The sequence below is a fragment of the Lutjanus erythropterus genome, chromosome 4, assembly GCF_056507025.1.
Source record: "Lutjanus erythropterus isolate fLutEry1 chromosome 4, fLutEry1.hap2, whole genome shotgun sequence".
NCBI classification, from domain to species: domain Eukaryota; kingdom Metazoa; phylum Chordata; class Actinopteri; order Lutjaniformes; family Lutjanidae; genus Lutjanus; species Lutjanus erythropterus.
Window position 1 is genome coordinate 10,568,755 of NC_139320.1, and position 23,330 is coordinate 10,592,084.

At 39.5% G+C, this 23,330-nt stretch overlaps 1 protein-coding gene across 2 annotated transcripts in view; it reads left to right on the forward strand.

Annotated features, from left to right (window-relative positions):
- Window positions 1-23,330, forward strand: part of rsrc1 (arginine/serine-rich coiled-coil 1) — a 165,037-nt gene that overhangs the window by 128,361 nt on the left and 13,346 nt on the right. For both annotated transcript variants that reach the window (XM_084716936.1, XM_084716937.1), the window contains exon 7: window positions 3,056-3,127. In XM_084716936.1, the coding sequence (XP_084573062.1) occupies window positions 3,056-3,127 (72 nt within the window). The remainder of the gene's footprint in view (window positions 1-3,055; window positions 3,128-23,330) is intronic.

Consider the following 23,330-nt stretch of genomic DNA (forward strand, 5'->3'; position numbering starts at 1 on the left):
TTCTGCTTGTTTGTCTGTTTCCCTCACTGTCAGTTCTTCCTACATGGCCCCCATCTATCTGCCTATCTCCCTTTCCCTTTTTTTCTCTCCCCTCCTCTTTCTCCCCGTTTCCCTCCCGCTCCATCACACCACCAGCACCGCTCTGTTTCCTACCTGCCTCTCAGTAGCCCCGAGCAAAGTGGGAGCTGAAGAACACAGAGAGGAGTTCACAAAACACACACACAAATACGCATCTGTGCATACAAGAAAACTCATGAATGTGCTTGCACAAAGGGGTGTAAGAAAATATCGGAACAAAAATTAAAAACACTATCATGAATTGTGATTAGGGCTGCAACTAATGATTATTTTTTATATGTTGATTAAAATAAAATGGAAATAAAGCAATGACTGTCCAGCTTACTCATGATGACAACGCAAAGAGAGCTATAGCAGTCTGGGAAAGATCTAATAATAAATCTAAAAATATTTTCTTAATTCATTAATTCTTAATTCATTTTGACTCAGAGTCTTCATCAGAGCATAGAGTAACAATGTGAAACAGGTGTTAAAAAACAGTTTTAAAAACTAATCAGGTGATCATGTGACCCGTTCATACGACATGTAATTTCTGCCACTTGAAACAACGACACAAAACGTGTCATTAGAAACAAGCATAAAGTGAAGACTTCATCTAATATGTTTTCTCAGTTAATCAATTAGTTTTTTGGTGTTAGAAGTGTTAGAAGAAAATGATGAAAAATGTCAATCAGTGGCATAGTCCAAGATGATGTCCTCGAAAGTCTTATTTTATCCACAAGACAAAGATATTCAGTTTACTGTCATAAAGAAGTAAAGAAACCAGAAAATATTCATAGTCAAGAAGCTGGAATCAGAGATTTTTTGCTTTTATTTTCATTGAAAAATAATCAATTCATAATTAAGTAATTGATGAATCAATGAAACACTGACTGCTATATGCAAATATTCATGGAAGTGGTTTATTCTGTAGTGTGTTCAAAACCCCAACCACAAGGTAGCAGTGGTGATATCTATCTTAAAGGGATAGATCACCCAAAAATGAAAATTCAGTCATTATCTACTCACCGTCATGCCGATCAAAGGTTGGGTTTGTTTTTTTATAGTCCACAAAACAAGCAGTTTCAAAGGAAAACAGAGTTGCAGAATCTCCCAAACAGGGGAAGTGAATGGTGACCACCAACATGTTTGTTTAGTACAGACCCCAATAAATGTCATGATTTTTACTGCTTTTTTCTTGTGATAATGAAAATTGTGATGCGTAAATGATCATTCCCACTAGTTGTGTCCCAATCACAGTTTCAGTCAAAATAATCACAGTATGACTTTTCCCCCTTATTCTGCAGCCCTACTTTATATTACAACAGTTTTTCTAAAATGAAATTTTAAAAAGCAATCACCTTACTTATATATCGCAATATATTGCAATATCGTAACTCCTGTATTGTGATACATATTGTTTCGCCACATTCTTACCAGTACACAGATGTACTTGCCAACACATGCAGGATGGTGCAGCCCATTGTTTGGTTTTTGGCACTCTGATAAACTCACAAACTTACTAAACTATGACTGTGTTGGCTAAGAGAAATAAATTGGTTGCTGACGATTTGGTGAGGCATGCTCCCATACACACACACACACACACACACACACACACACACACACACACACACACACACACACACGCCCTAGCTGAGGGAGGTAGAGGAGGGTTCAGTCATCCATGTAGAGTCATTGTTAGTAAAGATGCGGAACCTCCAGACTTAACCAGCCATAACAGCAGTGTGACGGGTTCTTTGTCTACGCCAATTACTGAACAAAAACAGCAGCGCAGTCACAGAGAGACTAGCGCAACCCATGGCCTCCTGCATCCAAACACACACACATAGAGATGTGTGCGTGTTGTATTTTTATGTAACAAATTTGCTTGCAGCGCAAAGTCTAACACACAATCACACACAAAATGAGGAGTGTACACAAAACTCACGTGCACACGCCAGCATCTCAAGTGGTGCAATAAACCACATTCGGACACCCACAGCTGTGCCCTAACACAAACATTCTGTAAGCGCTCACAAACACTTACACCCACTCTTATGTTGTGTAAACTTCCCCAAAACAGTGCAGAGCTCTCATTCTCTTCCTCCCCCTTCCCTCTCATCTGCTCGCTTTCCTCTTCTGTTTCTCTCCTTTTTTTCTCAAAGTTTAAACTCATTAAGTGTAATGATATTGGAGACTCAATTTTACATAGCTCACTCATCAACCAAGTGAGATAGCAATAAAGGCAAATGGCTCCGCTGAGGCCCTAACGCTGCAAAATAAATGATGCGCCGCAACGGAAATGTAATTAATTTAGAGGCAGTATTGATAGTCCTGCCATACATGGCATTATATTTTTTAATGTGGCTTAACATCTTGATTATTCAGGGGGAAAGGCGGAGGAAAAGGGGAGCCGAGACAACACGGCTCACGATGAGAGATGCTTAAAATGCCCTGACGAGTGTTTACTCCCGCTGCCTCACTTTCTCTTAAGCTTTTCATTATGCCGAGACGATAAACACCTCTCAGGAAGACGCACTGACTTTTACAGTGGTGTGAAGGAAAGGCAGAGAAAGATGCTGCCTGGTAGGGAAAGGAGAAGACGGCACGATTCATATTTTTGTTGATTTTTACACTTACTGTTGATCCAATGATGTGTTCTCATAATTTTCAGTGTTCTCTGTGATGAGCTTCAGTTGTTTCAAAACACAGTATCTCCCAAAGAAATAAGTTTGTGCCTCGTGTGTACAAATATTTATTTTCTTTCTTAAAAGGGAACATCGGTTTTAATTCAAAGAAAGGGTATATACATTTGTTTTCATTTTACTTTCAGTACAAATACACAATCATATATTTTTAATATAATAATTACTTCCATAATACCCCAATTAATCTTTAAAAATGCTATAAACATTTTCTATAATATAACCGATATAGAGAGCTCCTGAAGTTCTGCTTTGCTCCTAAATCTGCCGTCTGCTGTCTTTCGTTTCAGCTAAGACGGATGAGGTGTTGAAGGCTAAAGTAGCCAAGAGAGAGGAGGAGGCCCGAAAGCAGCTACAGGAAGGTGAGTTAATAAAAACATAAATGTACATATATATATAAATGTGTGTGTCTGTCATAGCTCCAGCATGTGGTCTTTGGCACCAGGCAGCAATATCAAGACAGTTTTAACAGTTGTCAGTTGATGACACGGTCATGTGATCAAATATTCATTAAAGTTCGCGTAATTAATTTATGAATAGTTGCATAAGTTGCAGTGATAGAGAGCATAGAGTTTAATAAACAAAACAAATACATAAACTAATACTGACTTCAACAGCACAGATAGATCTCCACAAAGTTCACCGAAGAATGTTTATTAGAATGACAAAAAGAGAAAAATAAATGCAAGATAAAAAGGTCATGTGGAGGCAGCAGGTTTAAGATTGAACAGTTAATCGAAATATTATTGAAACTGCAACACAAGTGCAACATTCATCTCACAGGAGCTGTAATTCTTAAACAAAAGCAAAATGCGTCACAACAAACACTATAAATTTAAGATTGTGGTGCCACAGAGAAGCCTTGGCCCATCAATCGTATTAACTAACAATTCTTTTCCTTACTGATTAATCTGTTTCCCAAAGCCCAAGATGTCTTGTTTTGTCCCCAACTCAAACATGTTCAGTTTACTGTCACAAAGGACTAAAGAAACCAGAAAATAACGACATTTAAAGAGGTGAAATCTGAGAATTTTGACTTTTTTTTATTAAAAAAATACTCAAACCAATTGATCAATTATCACAATAAGTGTTAATTAGTTTCATAGTTGACAACTGATTTGATTTGATTAATTTTGCAGCTCTGCTCCAAATGTAAGGTAGCATGCCTGTTTGAATCGAACCTCAACAAAAATCAACACAAATCTTAAATTGAACAAAAATTCACAGTTTAACTACTGTCATAACTCAGCCACATTTTTATCTGATAAAAACAAAAGGCAAACTTGTTATGTGTACAATTAACACACTTCCAAGCTTCCATGTCATCAACCGTAACAGAATAAAGTGCAAGAACACAAAATATTTGGATTAGTTTTGAAAAACCTTCACTTTGCTCTTGTGTTTCATGTCAGGAACTGAAATATTCTTGTAGTCACTGCAATGCTGGTGATTTTACACAGTTAAACTTTTCTAATATGTTTCAAACTGCTTGAAATTGAAATTTCTTTTCTTTGTTAATAAATCTCTACCTGACTGAATAGTTTGTTTTTTAGATAAAGAAATAAAATAAGTCAGATATTGACTCAGCCAAGTCTACTTACAGACAGGTTACACATTTTGAAACCTGAAAATTTGTTGTGTTTTTCCTTTAATTTGCCACCTTTCTGTAGAATGCTATCACAAAACAAAATTTTGCTTTATAGCCCAACAACACCTGATTTAATATGAAGGAGTATATGTAATTTAAGGTCCTATGAAATCTTGAAAATGCTCATGTAAATGTTTTTGAAAAGTGCTTTAGAAAAAGTGTACATAAGCACCATTGGCTTGTAAAAGAGAATTCTTACAGTTCATCTGTACTTTGCAAAACATGAACTTCGAGATGCTGATTACGCTCTTTAGTTTTTATTAAGACAGCTGTAATCTACATAAAGATGCATTGAAGATGTGCAACGCAGAAATGTGCTTAGCATTGCAGACAGTAAATTTGTCCTGCCAACCTGCCAACCCACCACCACCAACATAAGACACACACACACACACACACACACACACACACACACACACACACACACACACACACACACACACACACACACACACACACACACACACACACACACACAGATGATCTCAGTGCACATTCAAATAAAGTCAAGAGTAATTTGCGGTGGATATGCTAGCAGTAATAAAAGTCCTGAGATAGAATAATGACCCTGGTCCCTGTTCTGACCAGAGCACAATATAAATGAGAATATCAAATGTACCGTTATCAACTACACAGCGTGTGTGTATGTGCATGCACAGACAGGCATGTGTAGTAGCATAATTTGTTCTAGTGTGGGTGTTTTTACATCGCCGGATTCTCTCGGCACTCTTTCTGTGTCATTTTTAGTGTTTGCATCGAGCAGGCATGGCAGCGTGACCTTTAAAGTTAGCTGACCTTTTAGCCAAATGAAAGTCCAGCCATCAGAAACTAATTAGCCCTGCACTCATGCTTTGGTCTCCCAGTTCTGGGAAGAATTTATTCACTCCTTCTCTCTGTTTCACCCTGCTTTTTGTTTTTCTTTTCAGCTTCTTCACCATTCTCACATTAATATTATTCATTTTCCTCGTTCTTAGCTCTCCGTCTCTTCCTCACTCCCCTCTCTGTTTTCTCCTCCTACTTTCTGTCTCACATACTCTCTTTCTTCCCACCTCCATTTGTCCTCATCAACCGTTTCCACCTCTCTCCTGCCCTCTTCTCTGTGTCTTCCTTACTCTTTCGCTTCTCTGGCTTTTCTATTCTCTGTGTGGAAGCATTGCCAAAGTGGTGACTAAGTGCCTTGCTTGGGGCAACAGAGCGAGGCTCCCAGTCAAATAGCTTTCTTAAGCTAAGTTCATGCTGCACTGTTGCCTCTTTTTGGATTCAGTTGACTCTTTCTCCCCTTTGCTCAAAGCTCTCTCATCCTTCACTCCAACTGTTCGTTCTGTGTGAAATAAGGTGTTGTGCTTGATTGTGTAGTGGAGCGGTGTGGTACGGCGTGCTGTGCCGGCGCTGCCTTCGAGGACGATCATTTTATTCCTTCCCCCTGCACAGGGACACATGAAGTGAGATCAGAGCAGCTCGACAAAGTGGCCCCGATGACTTGCCCTTGCCTTGGTAGCGAGGGAAGCCGGTGGCGGCGTCACAAATACACATGAACACACATCCACACACAAGCGGAGTCAGCCAGCTCCATCCTCTTCTGCCCTTCCTCCCAGCGCAGCTAAAATGGAGGAGGTGGGCCACTGCTGCTGCTAAACAGCAGATCACCAGGGGTCTCCTTATTCCCCGCAGGGCCTCTTAGAGGTCAACACAACTAGAAAGTTTACACTTGAACCGCTAAGTCAACTGAAATGAGAAAACCTTTAAAGAGGATGGAGGGGAGAAGTGAAGAACACTACCACCTACACTCCTCGTTCATAAATAGATTCACATCCTAGACTGGCAATGTGTTTGAGTTAGTTTAGCCCTAATCGAAACCACCGTGATCTGATTCATGTGAATGCTATGATATGCAAGCTATTATTGTAGCGAACTGTGGCTGTATACTGCCGAGCCCTGCGAGGAAAAGAGGGGTTTTTATCAGCAACTGAGAGAGAGAGAGGAGAGGATCAATAACTGACCCTGTGGTCATCAGTTAACAAAGTAGTGTTCACTTAAAAGAAGTGTTTGGCTCTCTGGTTAAGGGCAGCCAGATGATGCTAGTGGTTGAAAAAGGAAACATGTGATATGAAAGGGTGTGAGAATGAGAGGGGAGGATGATTCCTTTGTTAGTTGCATGCCTTGTTTAGGCTATTAAAGCTGAGAGATGTTGTTTGTGTGCCCAGGAGGCTTTTAGCTAACACACTGTGTCCAGCTATAATAAGATGGACTGACTGCCAGACTGTACTGTTAACCGGCACTTTACCGAATAACCAATCAGTGTGTGGTAGCATTGTACTGTATGTAGGGCAGGACAATAAAACAAATATATGAAATTATGAATCTCTTACCGACCTTAAAATTACTCATTGATTCTTGTTCCAGTAGACATTATTATACCTACCTGCTTTGTGTTTATTTCTGTCAGATCCACGTAGTGCTTTCCTTTTTTATCTAAATTTACTTATGTACCATCCTATCAGCTCGAGGGCTGTCTATTGGCAAGAATCTACCATATATATGCAACACGATGCAGGGTCACGATTCAATATATTGCAATATATTCCCTTTGATATATATTGATTTTTTTCTTTTAAATTTTATGAAAACTGTCATAGAAAAAGAACACACCATCATAGGCATCAGATCTTAGCCATCTGTATTTTTATTTATCACAGTCCTGGTACTGTCCAACATCACTACTTTCTGTGGAATTTGAGCAAAGATATGTGCGTACGTCCTCCTGTCTCCGTTTCTTTTGTTACATTAGAGTGTGGTAGAGGCTGAAGAGAGACCACAACACCGCCACAAATCTTTTCATGTTAACTGTTAATGTAAAATCAACAGTGTCTGTGGGAAGTGATACAGTACCACAAACATATATTACAACACACAAGTGTATTGATAATTTATTTTTTTTAAATGTGCATATAGATACATATATATGTATATGTATGTATATATTTGGGGCTTTTATGCCTTTAGTTTGATAAAACAAGCTCTAGTGAGGACAGGAAAGAGGGAGAGAGAGTGGGGAGGATGACACACAGCAAAGGTCCGGCAGGAGTCAAACCCACGGCTGCTGCAGAGGACCCACAGCCTCGCCCCCCAAACTGAGCTACCCAGCCAACAGTTATCAGTAATTTCTTACACCCTTAATCAGTGCAGTGTGTTTGACTAGTCATGCTATAATTAAAAAGGACAGAGATATAATGGTGAGACAACACGAGAAAGAAAACATATAGTGCTGTAATTTATTTTTTTCATTGTTTATTAATCTTTTAATTATTTTCTCAAAGTGCTTTTTGTATAAAAGGCCTAAAAATATTTTTAAAATGTCCATCATTACTTCCCAGCGCTCATTGTGATTTGGGTATTCAAATTATTTGTTTTATATAACCAAAATAATAGAAAACCTTAGGATATTCAGTTTACTATCGTCAAGGATTTGAGGTTATTTATTATCAACACAGGGTTATACCACAAAAAGAAGGTTTTAGTATTTTCATGGTACACATATAACATATATTTAGAGATAATTCAAATTTAAAAAATGCTAAAATATATAACACAATTAAACAAACAATATATACAGTATTCACCTAGGAAATAATTCTGTCCTGCATTTTCTAACTTCCTTCAGATTGAATGTAAACAGCAGCGACAATAAAGTGACTATAAAATGGTCGACATTTCACATTAAAAGTTCAACATCTGGGAAACATTGCCCATCAACTTGACTGCATTGTGTCTTGCATGATGCATCCAGTCAGAGTACAGACCGCCCATCAGGTGTCACTATTAGAAGTGACAAACCATAAAATCTTCACATTTAAGAAGCTGGTGCTGGTGTAGGTTTGACATTTTTGTATGAGAAAAAGTCTGAAACAATAATGATTGATTATTAGCATAGATTCTTCAATAAAATAATGCTACATGTGTCATTATTAACGTAAATCTGATCATTTGTTTTTATATAGATTTCAAATCATATTGTTCGGCCCAGTAGCTTATTTGTAGCTCAAATCACAGAATCATGTGAGTTCAAAGATAATTATATCTACAGAGCTGCAGAACAGTGGTTTAGACAAATACAGTTTGTCTTGATGTTTCTTCACCTGAGAATGACAACATTTGATTGGGAGAAAGAGAGCATTTAACTTAAGACAAAAAAAAGAAATGTCAAAAGTGTTTCTTGTCTCCATTTTCACCCTCATCACTTATATTGTCCCAATAACTGAGTCATGGGTCAGGGGTTTGTTGTGTGTGTTAAAGTGTGTGATCAAGTTCATCAGTTTCAAACCTATTAGGTTTGATTTAGCCCTTGTTAAGGTCAAAGTCAAGTTTTTTTATTGCATATACAATTATATATTGTGCAACATACAGCGATTCAATCTCTGCATTAACCCATCCTAAGTATTAGCAGCAGTGGGCTTGTTTTACCTCCTCCTGCTTTTCTTTGTGCACTTAATTAATGTCCATCAGAGGTTAAGAGAAAGGTAACACATCAAATAGTTGGCATGAAAATTGGTGTCAAATGCTTGATAACCCCAATTCATTTCCACACACACACTTGCTGCTTAAAACCACCCTAAACACACACTCTGCACATTATCCTCCAGTGAAATTTGGGTGCTGTGAAACGTCTCTTCATTTGTGCAGCCACTCTGCGACATACAGAATTATGTAGCTATGGATTGGACACTCGCCTATAGCCTGCGGATGGTATTTTAGCCCTTATGCTGCTCTGTCCCCATTACCTCAAAACCAGCACCAGATTGGGAGATCATATATTTTAATGAGACGTATAATAGCTCTTTAACCCATATCATTAGGGGAATATATACCTACGGTTTGCTCTTTTGGCAGTTAAACGAAAGGACTGTTTCCCTAATTACACGGTGTGTAGGACAGGTCATGGGTTGGGTGTGTACCTGTCTGTGTGTGTCTGTGTTCAGGAATTATATGACCATTAAATATTCAGCCGCAGGCCCCCTCCAGCTCACTCACCCCCCCCTCACTTCCTCGACCTAGCATCCATTAACGCCTCATCACCGTTTAACTAGCTCTGTTGTCAATCACCACAGGGCCTTGGCTGAAACAGAAAATGTCTGGATTTGGTTTCTTGCCTCACTTGTTCAACATATAGAAAAGAGAGTAAATACTCAACACACGGTTCCTGCGCAGTGTAGAAAAGTATAGAATTTTATTTTAGTAATTTTCAAGTCTTGATTAGTATAGAAGAAAGACAGGATTGAAAAAAAAATGCATTTTCAGACTATTGCCCCTCTTCTGTTTTCTAAAATGTAAAATTTCAAAAAATGAATTGATCATATAAGCTGAGTGTTTTTCGTGGTGTTTTGGCCACAGTATGAAAGAGAGTATGGCCAGAGCAGATTTGATGTTGTCAAAAGGAAGGCATGAAACATGGCATGAGACTGAATACACACTCCTTATGTAGTGCTGCCTCACAGGTTGCAAAACAGCTTCTCCCCAAGAGGTGTAACGATTAGGGATATTCCTGGCAACTAAATGCAAAATTTAATTTAGACTAGTCGACTAGTCTAACACTAAGAAAACACTCAGAAAGCAGTTAAAATTTAAAATGTATTAATTTATAATGTTAATCACGGTCCGAAAAAAAATACTGTGTGTATCAAGAGTCATTTGAAGCCGTTAATCACAGTCTACAATCACCAAATCGTACTTAAAATGGCGCTGAAATGTGCGCTGCTTTGCGCTGTGCAATACAAGCCTTACACATTAATGTACAAGACATGACAACAACTCAATAAATGTTTACCTATCTTTTCTGTGTAAGGACACCATACCTTTATGGCTGAGTCATCATCGTTGGACGTGTAAATAATCAAGGTGTACAGCCTTGGTGCAGTGAAAAATGGATTATTTAACTTTTTTCAACTAATTTTCCATAGTTGTTTATAAAAGAGACTAGAATTATGGGGTAACAAATGTGGTTGTCATATTAATATATAGTTATCATTTTTTTCAGAGAAAAATCAAATTGTAGGAATGGCAGTATTATGACTTGTTGACATAATAACAAGTTACACACAGAAACAACAAGCGTGCCTGAAAACGAAACTAACAGTGCTATTGGCTCCACATGGAAGCAGCTTTAGTAGAGTGGAAGTGGTTTTGTTTACAAAAGATCAAATATACAAGAAACAATGGTAATATGTAACAAGTGCAGAAGGACTCCGACAGGCGGCAATACAACAAACTCATCGGACCATCTCAAGAAGCAGAAGCAACCAGTCATATCACACCCCTAACAATAATGTATATACATCAAGGAACAATAACACGAGTATCAGTGGCAGTGATTAGTTTTATTTGTCTTTGGTCAGAGATATTTGACAGTGAAATGTCGTCCAACCTTCTGTGTTGAAATAATGGATTTGTTTGAGCTACAGAACCTAGTTATAATCTTCTGCCAATCATTTGGCACGATAAAGGCATATATTGTCCGAATGTTAACAGTTGAATTTAACTCAATTTACTTACATAATAAAGGTTAGTTATTTGTGCTCAGATGTCAAATATGGTCTGAAAAAAGTCTACCAGTCTGGAAATTTGAGTTTGGAAAAGTATTGAATTTTGAAATCTGAAGATGTGTAGGAACCCTGTTACCAGCTGCGTAGGAGGCCTCAGTCAAAGACGATCAATGTAAGTGAACTATCATTAAGGGTGCATGTGCCCGCACCGTCATTTGTTTGAAATAGTATTTCTCTTGTTAGGTGTGATTACATGCTCTGCTAAACAATTTGTCAGTCAGCTAAAATTTCCGCTCTGCATGCAACACTGGTGTGGGTGTGTGCGTCCATAATAAATGATGTGATCCCTTTTCTAATTGAAAATAATAACTAATCCACGGATAACAAGCTCTTGTATAATCCAAAGCCATATCCCTTCAGTTCTGGCCTATCTCGGCTGTAATAAAAGACAGGAAATGAGAGGCAAGTGAGAGTGGTGGCTTGGACATTGACGCTTAATGTAATCTGCCTTGAAATCAAATTATTTGACCTGGAAAGCCTAACAATACAAAACTCCTGCCGGGCTGCTGTTAAATATTTAGCACGTGCCTGTCATGAATACAAATGGTGCGCAAATTAGAATCTACAGGCGCGTGACCCCCATATCACAACCCGGGAGCACAGGGGGGCTGGCTCTGCTTTAAATGTTTTAATTACCGGGGCCATGGTGTGGCGTGCCACGCTGCCTCACCGAGCAGCATCGCCGCTGCTCGGGCTGCCACTTGAAGGACAAGTGGTGAAATTCATCCGCTGGTAAACACGAGTGATCTGGTGTCCATGATCTCATCACATTAACTAAAACATGAGGATTCAATAAGGAGAGTGTCTGAATTATACCAAGCTATAATTATAGTTCCCAGCATTCTCTCTCAGGGTAGAGCATTATACCTTTTTTTTTTAAAGCTGTGTTCTCTCGACTGGCTATATGATCCAGCGCAGGACTCCAGGGAGGCACTGTATTGCTCTTGTGCACTCTGCGCTGAAGGAAGATCTGTCTCAGTGATTTTGATGTAAGAAAATCTGGTTTGTATCGATTTGGTATTGATTAGTGGAGTTAGCCTCATCTCCTGTCGTTACTCCAGATAAATGGCCTTATTTGTTGTGTTATTATGTTCAACACAATCATGCCAGGAACAGTCAGAGGAATATTGAGCCGACACTTCATTGGCTTTATGGCTTCTATTTGTTCCAGGAATTAAAGGATGTTTTCTCTCCCTGTATAGCACTGCAGAGAAAGAAGTGTAAAAGAGAGCACACTGACAATCAATTACACCTTCACTTTAAAGTTTTCAAACGCAATCTTACAGAAAAAAGCTCCACACTTATTTCTGATTTTTGTCCTGCCTAAATAATGATTGATTTAGAGATGAATAGTGCCACAGATTCAATGTAGCCATCTCTCTTTTTTATTTTCTCCTCTCTCCTCCCTATTCATTCAGGTTTGTGGTTCCCCCCACGTTGAAATGATTAGTTATGCAAGGCTTGTAAGCACTGAATCAGAGTTATGGTCCCTGGGGAAATAAATTTGGCAGAAAATCAGTGTGAGAAGATTTAATTATCACGAGGAGACCTTTTTTCCTTGCCTTGGCCCACTGAAGCCCAAACTCCTCTCTCTTTCTCTCCCTCTCCCTCTCCCTCTCTCTCTCTCTCTCTCTCTCTCTCACTCTCTCTCTCTCTCTCTCTCTCTCTCTCTCTCTCTCTCTCTCTCCCCCTCTCTCTCTTGTGCTATGCTCGGCTCCACACGCTGCAGCCAAAAAAACACTGGCGTGCAGCATGGACGCCAGCCCTCTCCTTGCCTTCCGTCTCCTCCCAATTTGTTTCATTGCACGGTGATAAGCCAAGCAATTACTGCTTTATTGATTTTTCATCACCGCAAATTTAAAGTTGATTTTTTTTTTCACCCCCCTACCTCTTGCTTCCCCCTTTCCTCCCTCGGAGACGGCTCGGCAAGGTGATTAGGTGACCTCCTGTCCTGCTGGTCCCTTGAACGAGTGGAGGCGCATGCCGAATTCTGCTAACCCCGTGTGACCCTTTGTTGTCTCGGGGTAATGGGATGCTGATGCTGCCTGGTGTGTGTGTGTGGCTGTCACTGCTGCAGCTGTGGGGCCTATAGCGTAGTCATTTCTATAAGGATATCTGTGGAATGACATGTTTGACTCGATAGCAGCCTAGCTATCTCTGCTATATGCTAGATTACATAGAAATTGACCATGCAAACCTCCAACCTGTGTTCACTCAGGTCAAGTGGACAGATGATTGACAGCACCCTTTTACCCTCTGTGATTGGTAATCGTTTCTTAGGTCACCCTGATCAATTAACCTGCTACCAATAGGCCGATGTACATTCAGCAACCACGCTGAGTTTTGTTTTCCGGATTTCCCATCCCTTCTGTTCTGTTGAGGTTTAGGATAGTGTTGCGCAAATTTGTTGTTTAAAAAGTGGAAAACGTGGTTTGGAAGAGGTAAACAAAGCAATGCATTTAAAAAAAAAATTTTGTGTTTACAATAAGTCATTAAAATTTGTTTTGGTATATTTTTTAATTCTAAAAACTGAATTTAGCTAATGCAATGATGAGTCAATTTTGATATTTTGATAATGGACTGGATGGATGAAACATTTGCTGTTTGTTGTTAACAGAATAATCTTTATGCTTTAGACTGTTGGTTGGACAAATTTACAATACAATTTTTAGAGTTACTTTTGGCTCTGTGAAAATGTAATACGTAACATTTTTTCAATTTTGTGACATTTTCAGGGTTCAACTTTATTTTTTTTTTTACTTGCCCCTGTGCAATTTGGCTTATTTGTTAGCTGTTATCCAACAACAACCAAAACAACAAAGGCTAAAACAAAGTTAATTGTCATGTTTAATGTAGGACTGCAAATTCAAAAAATGTCAGAAAACAGTAAGAAATGTCCATCCCAGGCTGATGTCTTTAAATATCATGTTTTGTCAGTCCAAAAACCAAAGTTATTCAGTTTAATGTGAGGACAGTATGAATCATGAAAGATTTACATTTGACTTGCCCCTAGGCAAGCAGGTTATTCACTGTTGAGTCCTGATTTTATATACTAAACAATTAATAATCAGTTGTGAAAATAATTGGCTGATTAATCAATATGGACAATAATCATTATTTGCAGCCCTAAAATAATCACTGTGACTACTTCAGCCACAGTAACGAAGCCTTACTATTATCAGAGTAGAGCAGTAGTTTGCTGCTCTAACTGAAAACATTCCCAGTATATGAAAGTGGCTTTCATGCACACACACACACACACACACACACACACACACACACACACACACACACACACACACACACACACACACACACACACACACACACACACACGCATTAGTGTCTGGACATGATCATACACAGCAGTAGTGCAGTTGGTGCAGTCTAACAGGGTGGTCAGACTGCTGTGATTAGACACACCCGCAGACTGTTGCAGGTCAAAGTGCTGGCATCCTGGGTGGCTGTGGCCATGTGGCCCCCGCAAGGTTTGTCATTAGACATCAGAGGTCACTTCACTCACTTAAGAGTGTGTGTGTGTTGGGGGGGAGTAATATTATGCTTGTGTGTCTCTTTTTGAAATATGGTGTGTGTGATGATTGTGTTGTTGTAATGCTTGAAATGAGTTTGCATGAGAGGCCCAGCATCTGTGTGTGTGTCTGTGTGCGTGTGCGTGTGTCTGTGTGTGTGTCTGTGTGTGTGTGTCTGTGTGTGTGACTTAGAGAGTTCTGTGTGTATTGGGAGCTTTGGTAGCATTAGACTGTGTCATGAAGGTATTTCACGATAACTACAGACAACTGCCAACACTTATATTAGGATTCAATGTTAATGTTTTTTGTTGTTTTTTTTTTCACTTTTCCACTCAGGCAATTGGGTAATGCCCAAAGTAAATTTTGACTTGTCCCTGTACAAATTTACTTATTTGAAAATTATTTTGCTTATTAATTATCAAAACAACAAAGGCTGAAGTTAATTGTCATGTTTAATGTAGGTATGCAGTGTCTGTAAAATGTCAGAAAATAATGACAAATGTCCAAGCTGTGTATTTAAATGTCTTGTTTATCAGTCCAAAAAGCAAATATGTTCAGTTTAATATGATTATAATCTGAAGAAAGTACAAAATCTCCATATATGAGAGGCTGAAAATAGCCATTTTCTGCCATTTTTGCTTTTGCCTTTGCAGTTGATCAACAATCAAAATAGTTCTAAATACAATAGTTTTTTTGGGGGTTTTTTTTACCACTTGCCCAGTTGGGCCCAGTTGGGCAAGTGAGTTGCTAGATTTACTAGCCCAACATCGCATTTTATTTTATTTATTTGAGAGCCAAACTATTGCATCTCTGTCTAGATACTCCCTTACTTTAGATGATCGTGGTGAGTCTTGCTCTCTGCAGCTTGTTCTCTGGGTGGATCCATGCTCTGACGTGGCCTAGCAGTTCATAGTAACGCATAAACATTATGCTGTCAATTGTTATTAATCTGTCAGTTATTTTCTTGATTAATCGAGGAGTTGTTTGGTCTATAAAATGTCAGAAAATGGTGAAAAATGTTTAAATTCAGTTAACTGTCATCGAGGACTAAAGAAACCAGAAAATATTCACATTTTTGACTTTTTTTCTTAAAAAAAAAAAAAAGACTCGGAATAGTTGCAGATTAATTTAATGATTGATTAATAATCAGTTAATGGTTGCAGCTCTATATATGTAATGTCTGCCACTGGGTTGGATTCTCCTTGAAATCAGATAAAACAAGCCTGTCCTGGGAAAAGTTACAGTGAGTAGTACGTTTGGCAGTTAAAAAGATTTTTCTTTAGCTGAGAATTTTATTTTTGATTTTATATTTTGTGCTTATTACCAGAAGTTTTGTCCACCGGGGCCTCCATAATCAACAAAATCTGAAAGTTCCTCGTTGTAGTTTTAATTTGCTAAATCCCGCAGAAACCCTGCTCTTTATTATCATGTGGTGTACGTCGTCCCATAATCCACAGACATAGATTTAACCCGATTTTCACTGTTTTCTTTAAGGGGTACAAGAAAGTCACATATATTATATATGCACCCTGTCATATTCTTGCTTCTGCAAGTCATTCAGGGACAAACTGTGGCTGTGACATCAGGACAGGTCCCAGACTGGAGAGGGAGGAGTATTTTTGGGGAAGTTAATGGAGTTGGGTGTCGTGAGATAGGGTGACAGTCAGAGAATATGGAAGGGAAGTACACCATTTTATACTCGTGCACACACACGATCAGGGTGCAGAGAGAAGGACTAATACACCCCCACCCTCATACTCCAGTGCAGCTGACAGGAATCAAACACATCAAGACTGACTGCACATTATAGTCACACAACTATTCATGCATTTCTTTCCTGTAATTTAGACCATGAGTGAAAATAATTTACTGTGAGGAGTTTTGGATTTACATGCAAATCATGATGTCACTCTTGTTTTCTTATTTTGCACAATTCCCTCCAATAAGGCAGAATGTAACAGAAAAAAGGAGCGAAATATATTACACAGAGCCAAGGTTATTAGTCTACAACCGAGGTCAGAGGAGGAGGAGGTGGGGGCATTTGCCTAATTAATTACCACTCAGACACACACGCTCATGGCCATGACCTTTACTAATATAGTTTGTAGCAGACCACACAAACAGGAGACTCTCTGTCCCTTCTCCTCTCTCGCCAGCACACACACACACACACACACACACACACACACACACACACACACACACACACACATCCCCTGTCAGGAGCCAGCAGAGTGAAAGGGAGAATCAATTACAACCCAACTAAGGGGAAAGAGTTGGTTGCTTGATGGCTACATGTCAAGAAGACTGTAGGTCATGAGGTGTGTGTGTGTATGTGCCTGTTTGTGTGTTGACGGCCATGTGTTATTAGTGTATGTGAAAATCGAGCCCGTTTCCTGGATTCAGATTACATCATTTTCATTTTAAAGACCTTGCTCCAATTAAGTAATTAGTTGCGTGGTGTTTCTCTAATTATAGAGTTGTTCATAAAAGAGCTGCTGACCAACGCTGGGATCGAAAAAATGGAGACCACTGCACTTTTTTTTTTTCTGCACGTATGCACACACTCAAACACACACATATGCACAGTCTAGTTTAACATCAAGTTAATGCAGTCAAATGCATGTTATTTCTGGTAAAGGGCAGGGCAGGACTCTGTATTCTAATCACACTAAAACAGCACTGTGCTTAATAAAGAGCTCCTTGAGTCTCATAGACAGATTATTGTACTCCACATTACTGAACAGTCAGGAGAGAGCGCTTAAAGAGACAGGTCATCCCCAAATCAAAAATGTGTATCTTTCCTGACTCACAGTGCTATTTATATATCTCTTGTTTTGTGTTATTTTTGGAGATATCAGCCATGTTGATGAGGAACTATTTTATTTCTGTGGTAGAGAAAAGTAGTTCCTGCATGAAACTGTTCACAGCAGGGTCTGTGGAGTATCTTGAGTAAGTCAGTCATGAATTCTGGAAAGAGACATTGCTGTTGAGTAGAGATGAAAATTTAATTTCAAGACTATAGTGAGCAGAATTATTATGGTTTTATCATTATCAGAATTTAAAAAAAATACTGATACTTACAGTGAAATAATGTCACCAAGCTTTATATTGACCTCTCAACAATTTAAATGGCATCATATCCTTTTGAATGTGAGTGTTTTTGACTGACACAGAACAAACCCAGGTTGCATGTTAAGCCTGCATCCACTTCTGTCTGCTGCTAACGTTGGTTGAAGCTAGACATTATTTACAAAACACTAACAGTTTATCTTGAAACCAGTATTCGTCTCATCACTACTATTGACTTTTGGGGGGATTTTTTTGGCGCTTGGTCCTTTGAATGCTTGATTCCACCAAATACGGCTGCATTGCGTTCCGGATGTGCCGTGGCCATCAGAACTGATCACAGCCATTCTAGACCAGGGATCGGAAACCTGCAGCTCCAAAGCCACATATCATTGTTGTGGGTCTCAAGTGAATCTTACCTTCTCCAGCTGTAAAAATGTATAGTCTATATACTAATTGAAAAATTATATTTTAATATTACTCGACTAAAATGTGTGTTATAGGTTGCACTTACGGTTCAGTGCCTTTTCCTGTAATTTTTTCTGGTGACTTGTCTTACGTCTCCCTTGGCTAGCTATGGATGCCAAACCTGTAAAAAAGAAAGCCTCCAAGGACAAAAGGGAATTTAATACCTGTGGCTCCAGACAGATTTTTTTTTTCTTTTTTGGCCAAAAATGGCTCTTATGATAGTAAAGGTTCCTGACTCCTGTTCTAGACAATACCTGTGATTCCACCAGAAGAGCTGCAACATATCTCAAAAGCATTTCTCCACTGTGCTCCGTGGAAAATATGTGCCGAGTCTATTCTTTTAAGGAAGTTGCATCAAGTTGCACAGAGCAGATTGAGTCAAACAAGAAGTATGACACAAGGATGGCATAGATAATCTGGTCAATTTTCCCCTATTTTCTTTCCCCTTTTCCTATCATGTCTTCAGCTGTCCTGTGAATTAATGGCATAAAAGCCCCGCAAATATATATATATATATATATATATATATATATATATATATATATATATATATATATATATATATATATATATATATATATATATATATATATAAGGACGGCAAAACACTCTGCTTCTGAAATACTCCTGGTGCTCCTGCGCCATGTGGAGGATGAATTCAAACAGTGTCACAGACAGGAAATTGGAATGGAATCACCAAAATGTGGCCACTATAGGTAAGAGGAAAAATGTGTATTTTTGATATTGGGTTGAACTTTAAAGTACATTGTCTTAATCTATGTTCTGCTGTATTTTTACAATACTTTTCCATCATCTTTCATAGCCTGTCATATATACAGTAAATCCAAGCTGATCATTAAGTATCTACTTAAACATGTCATAATACACAAGTGTCACAAGGAAATATTTCCTCATTTCCTAAAAAATGATTTGTGTCTGTGGCTCTTGCAGCATGCTGACCATTACTTACACACAAGTCCTAAAATAACAAGATTAACAAAAGCAGAACTTTTTACTCAGTGAGAATTTGATAGGATATAAAGCAACAAAATTTAATACAGAATGTTAGGAATGCCTCTGGTTCCCCTTTCTAGCCCGTCGACGGAGAAAGTGGCTGTGATCTTGAAGATCTCACCACTCAGCCTGTGAAAGCTTCACTGTTTAATGAGATTCTGTGATGCTGCCCAGGCACAGGACATCGGCTAACACTCATACTGCTCTCTTTCTCTCCTTCACACACACAGCAAGAGAAACACACCCACCTGGTTTTAGTTATAACCTCTATGTTTGCAGTTAGAAGTGTGCATTCGGGTCAGCAGGAGCAGTCAGGTCTAAGCCAGGATTTCAGATAAATAGCTGACTTATATACAGTAAATATACAGTAGATTTCTCTAAACTTTGTTTGCGTTAGTTTCCCGAAAGGTGGACCCTTGAATGCTTTATTTATACATGATAGTGATAGGTACAATGTCAACAAGGCAACAATAAACATGTCTTCCCTGATGAATGGTGAATTCTTCGACTGAACCAATTACAAGTAAATACTGTATGTTGCCTTTTTTGAGTCAGTGTATTTGAAAGCAGGAATGTTGCATGCGTGGCGTCGATTTCCCCAAAAATGTGTCTCATCAAAGTCGCATGTGTTATGTCTGAGGTTTGCATGACAGGTATGTGAACAAACAAATAATGCAGCAATCCTTTAGATCAGTCAGTGCAGTTTTGATGGCAGATTCAAACAATTACATGCATCATCATTTCTTATAAATAGAGTCTGTGGCTTCACATATTGTGTATGATAGATAGATGGATGGAAGGATAGGCTGGGGCCAGTCTATTGTTCCTCCCCATGATTTTATTATGGGTGCAGACAGAAAGAGGCTAAACATGTGCATTTAATTGTTGTTGCAGGATTTTTCAGTATAAATGGGGGAAAATATTACTGTAGAATGTCTGAGGGGTCAGTTGAGGAGAGGAAATTGGGAGGATAGATGAGTAAAATGGGGTTGAATGACAGAAGAGTGGTGTTTTGCTAGTAGGGAGGGATGGGGGAAGATGTGGAAGGAGATAGCCAAGCATGGCGCGTGGCTGCCATGTCATCCTGTCATTAGCAGGTTGTTTGGGTCTTTAATTCATCATTCAGACCTTTATTGACTGGAGAGTGGGAGATCGCTATCACTTGGAGACACTAGAAGCAGCGCGTGTGTTTGCCACTCAGTCACCAGCTGCTCTTCATTTCCTGATGCCAAATAGATATCACATAAGATATCACATAAATATATCACATGCCTTTATCTGCTAAGGTCAGATAATGCTCAAGGCTACATGTCTGTTTAATCCAAAGAAAGTAAACGTGTAAGCTATTCTGCATAAGTTACAGAGAACTTATAGACCTGATAACTAATAAGAACGTTTAAAGGACCAGTGTCTAGGATTTATAAGAATCTGGCGCTGAGCTTGCTGATTGCAAACACCTTGTTTGCAATCACCCTCTGCTTCCAAGTATGAAGGCAACCCTATGATGGCCGCAAAACAGGGTATGGCAATATGTTAGAGTATTCCTACCGGCGATCATCAGCTCACCAACTGGTGATTGCCGATTTATCAGCCTGGTGATTGCCGCCCCTTTGTCCAGTGTACATAATAATGTACCAACAAAATAAACTCACGCAGTATCAAGAAATGAAACATTCTTATACATAATTTTCTTATTAAACAGAAAAATGCAATGGCACACCTGAACCCCAGTTTCTTCCTTTTACAGAATTGTGGCAAGTTTGTCTTGTTAAGTAATTGAAGAAAGACACTTCAACCAAACTTGACAGAAAAACAATATAGAACTCACTGAAACTGTCTTTGTCAGTCTTTCCACTGTTCCAACAATTACCAGCTGCGGTTTGTTTGAAACAGATTCTTAATTCACCGCATTATACATATGAGGAAAAGCTCAGTGCTCAGCGGCTCTCACTCTGCAGACCATAATGACAAAGTCTCAAAACGAACCGGCGATGGACTGACCCAAACCCTGTTTTGCGGTCACCACAGGCTCGCCTGCATTCTTGGAAGGGGAGGGTGAGACAACGTGTTTGCAATCTGCAAGCTCACCACTAGATGCCACTAAATCCTACACACTGTTCCTTTAAGCCTTCTTATTAATTATCAGGTGCAAAGCTAACTGAACCTCACTTTTTCTCTGCAGACCAGTTTCCTTCTTTTGGCTGTTGTCTTGTTACATCTTGAGTGTGTGATATACGCTGATGAATATAGTTTTAAAAATTTAGGAGTAGAAAGTACCTATATTTGTGTTAAAATATAGGGGGTTAAATTAAAAAGCTGTCAGAAAAAAATACTCAAAGTACACATACTGAAGTACAGAAGTATTTCTACTTTATTACTACCCACCTCTGACAAAAACACAACACAATTTTTATTTTCAAGTGATTATAAATGTGATGAAAACATACTTTGAAAGCACTATTTCCATTTCTGCCAATAAATCCACTTAATCTTACACACAGACCTTTAAGGGAGCATTAGTGATGTGTGGCAGGTCTCTGATGATGGTGACAGGAGTCGTCAGGAGGATAAACTCCACAGAGACCAGTTGACACTCTGATAACAAGGTGAGCACCGCAGGGGATCACTCAGCCTCTGTGTGTGTTTGTGGTTGAAGGTACGTTGTTGGGAGACGTGGGTTATGGAGACATGTGGCTTTTTTGAAGAGTGGGTGGAGGGTAATATATGAGTGACTGTGCGTAGTGTGTGTGTGTGTGTGTGTGTGTGTGTGTGTGTGTGTGTGTGTGTGTGTGTGTGGTCTCATGGGAACGCACATTAGACTGGCTTAGCCACCTGCTCTGTCATTGGACATCTCCCTGCTTACACGTGCACTTACAAACACATACATACATATGCGCACACTCCTTGGGGACACTCTCGAGACATCTGGCTCTGCCTGTCAGAATTTTCCTTCATTTTGTGTGACCTGTTGACCCCCGGCAGCCACAGGCCTCAGACAGGCATGAGCATCACATCTTGTCATTGTTGCACTGGTGGTTCGCAACTTTACAGACGATCTCCAGATCTGTGCAGAGCAGAGGAAACTCGTAGTGTTTTGGCTCTCCTTGACATTTGTATTGTTTTGTTGGTTACTCATACCTCTGGATTTCTGATCTGCATTTATCTGCTGTCGTTATCCACATCTGCTCTCTTTTTCTCTCTCTCTGAATGCATCTCTCTCTTTCTCTGTCTTTGCTTTCTGTCTCCGGTTATTCATTGAGGTCTCATTTTTCAGTGCCTAAAGCTGCAGGGTATTAGTTATGCAAATATTGACGTGCAGCTTTGCCCTGCTAGCTATCAATTGAAATCAGCAAATCGATGGGCCTAATAGCTGCTCATTAGCCACTTGATGCATTTCCAGGGCTAACATCAGAACCTGTCAGCGGCCTCTAATCAATACAGTCTAAAAGTATTACCTAACCAAGGCCCACACCAGACACCTTTTTAATAACCTAAGTTGGCTGTCTGGCTTTCTGTGCAGAAGTGGAGCAATAAGTCTGACTCAATGGCTCTGGGCATCAGCAGAACAGGCTTAAACCTCTCTGTCATATCAACAAAATATCTCATTAGCAGCAACATTCCCAGACACCAAGCAGACACATTAGATTTCTTAATTTATTTGTTTTAGTGATGGTGTAATAGAAATCCTCATCTGTGCAGTAAAATGTCTCACAGAGAGTCATTCGGTGCTGATAATGAAATCTCATCAGTCGGATTTTAATAAGTAACCTATTGTTTCATTTTTTCAGTTGTTGTTCAGTCCAATTCCCAGGCATGCGTTGGAGCAGCCTGTTGTTTGGGCCTGGAGAATCGTACGGTAAAGACTTTGATGCAGCCAGGATGCTGCTGCTGAGAACGGGGCCAGACCGGAGCCCCTCTATCGCCCCCAGCACACAGCCCTGCTAAGCTTAACTCAGCTGTTTGATGCCAAACGCTGCAAGTGTGTGCGCCTGTGTGCGTGCAATGCGCGTGTGTGTGTGTGTGTTTACCCAGCTCAGGGGTTACATAAACAAGAGCAGCTAGCCTACAGGTAAGACCCACAGGAGACCAGCCGAGAGAGAAAGAGTGAGATGGAGCGCCAGTCTCTTACCTTGGCGTTCCCCTGGTGGTGTCGCCATTGCTGGAGCTGGATATTCACTAATGAAGGGTGAGCTGGAAAATGACTAAAGGAGATAGTAAACAAAGTTGCTGCACACGCACG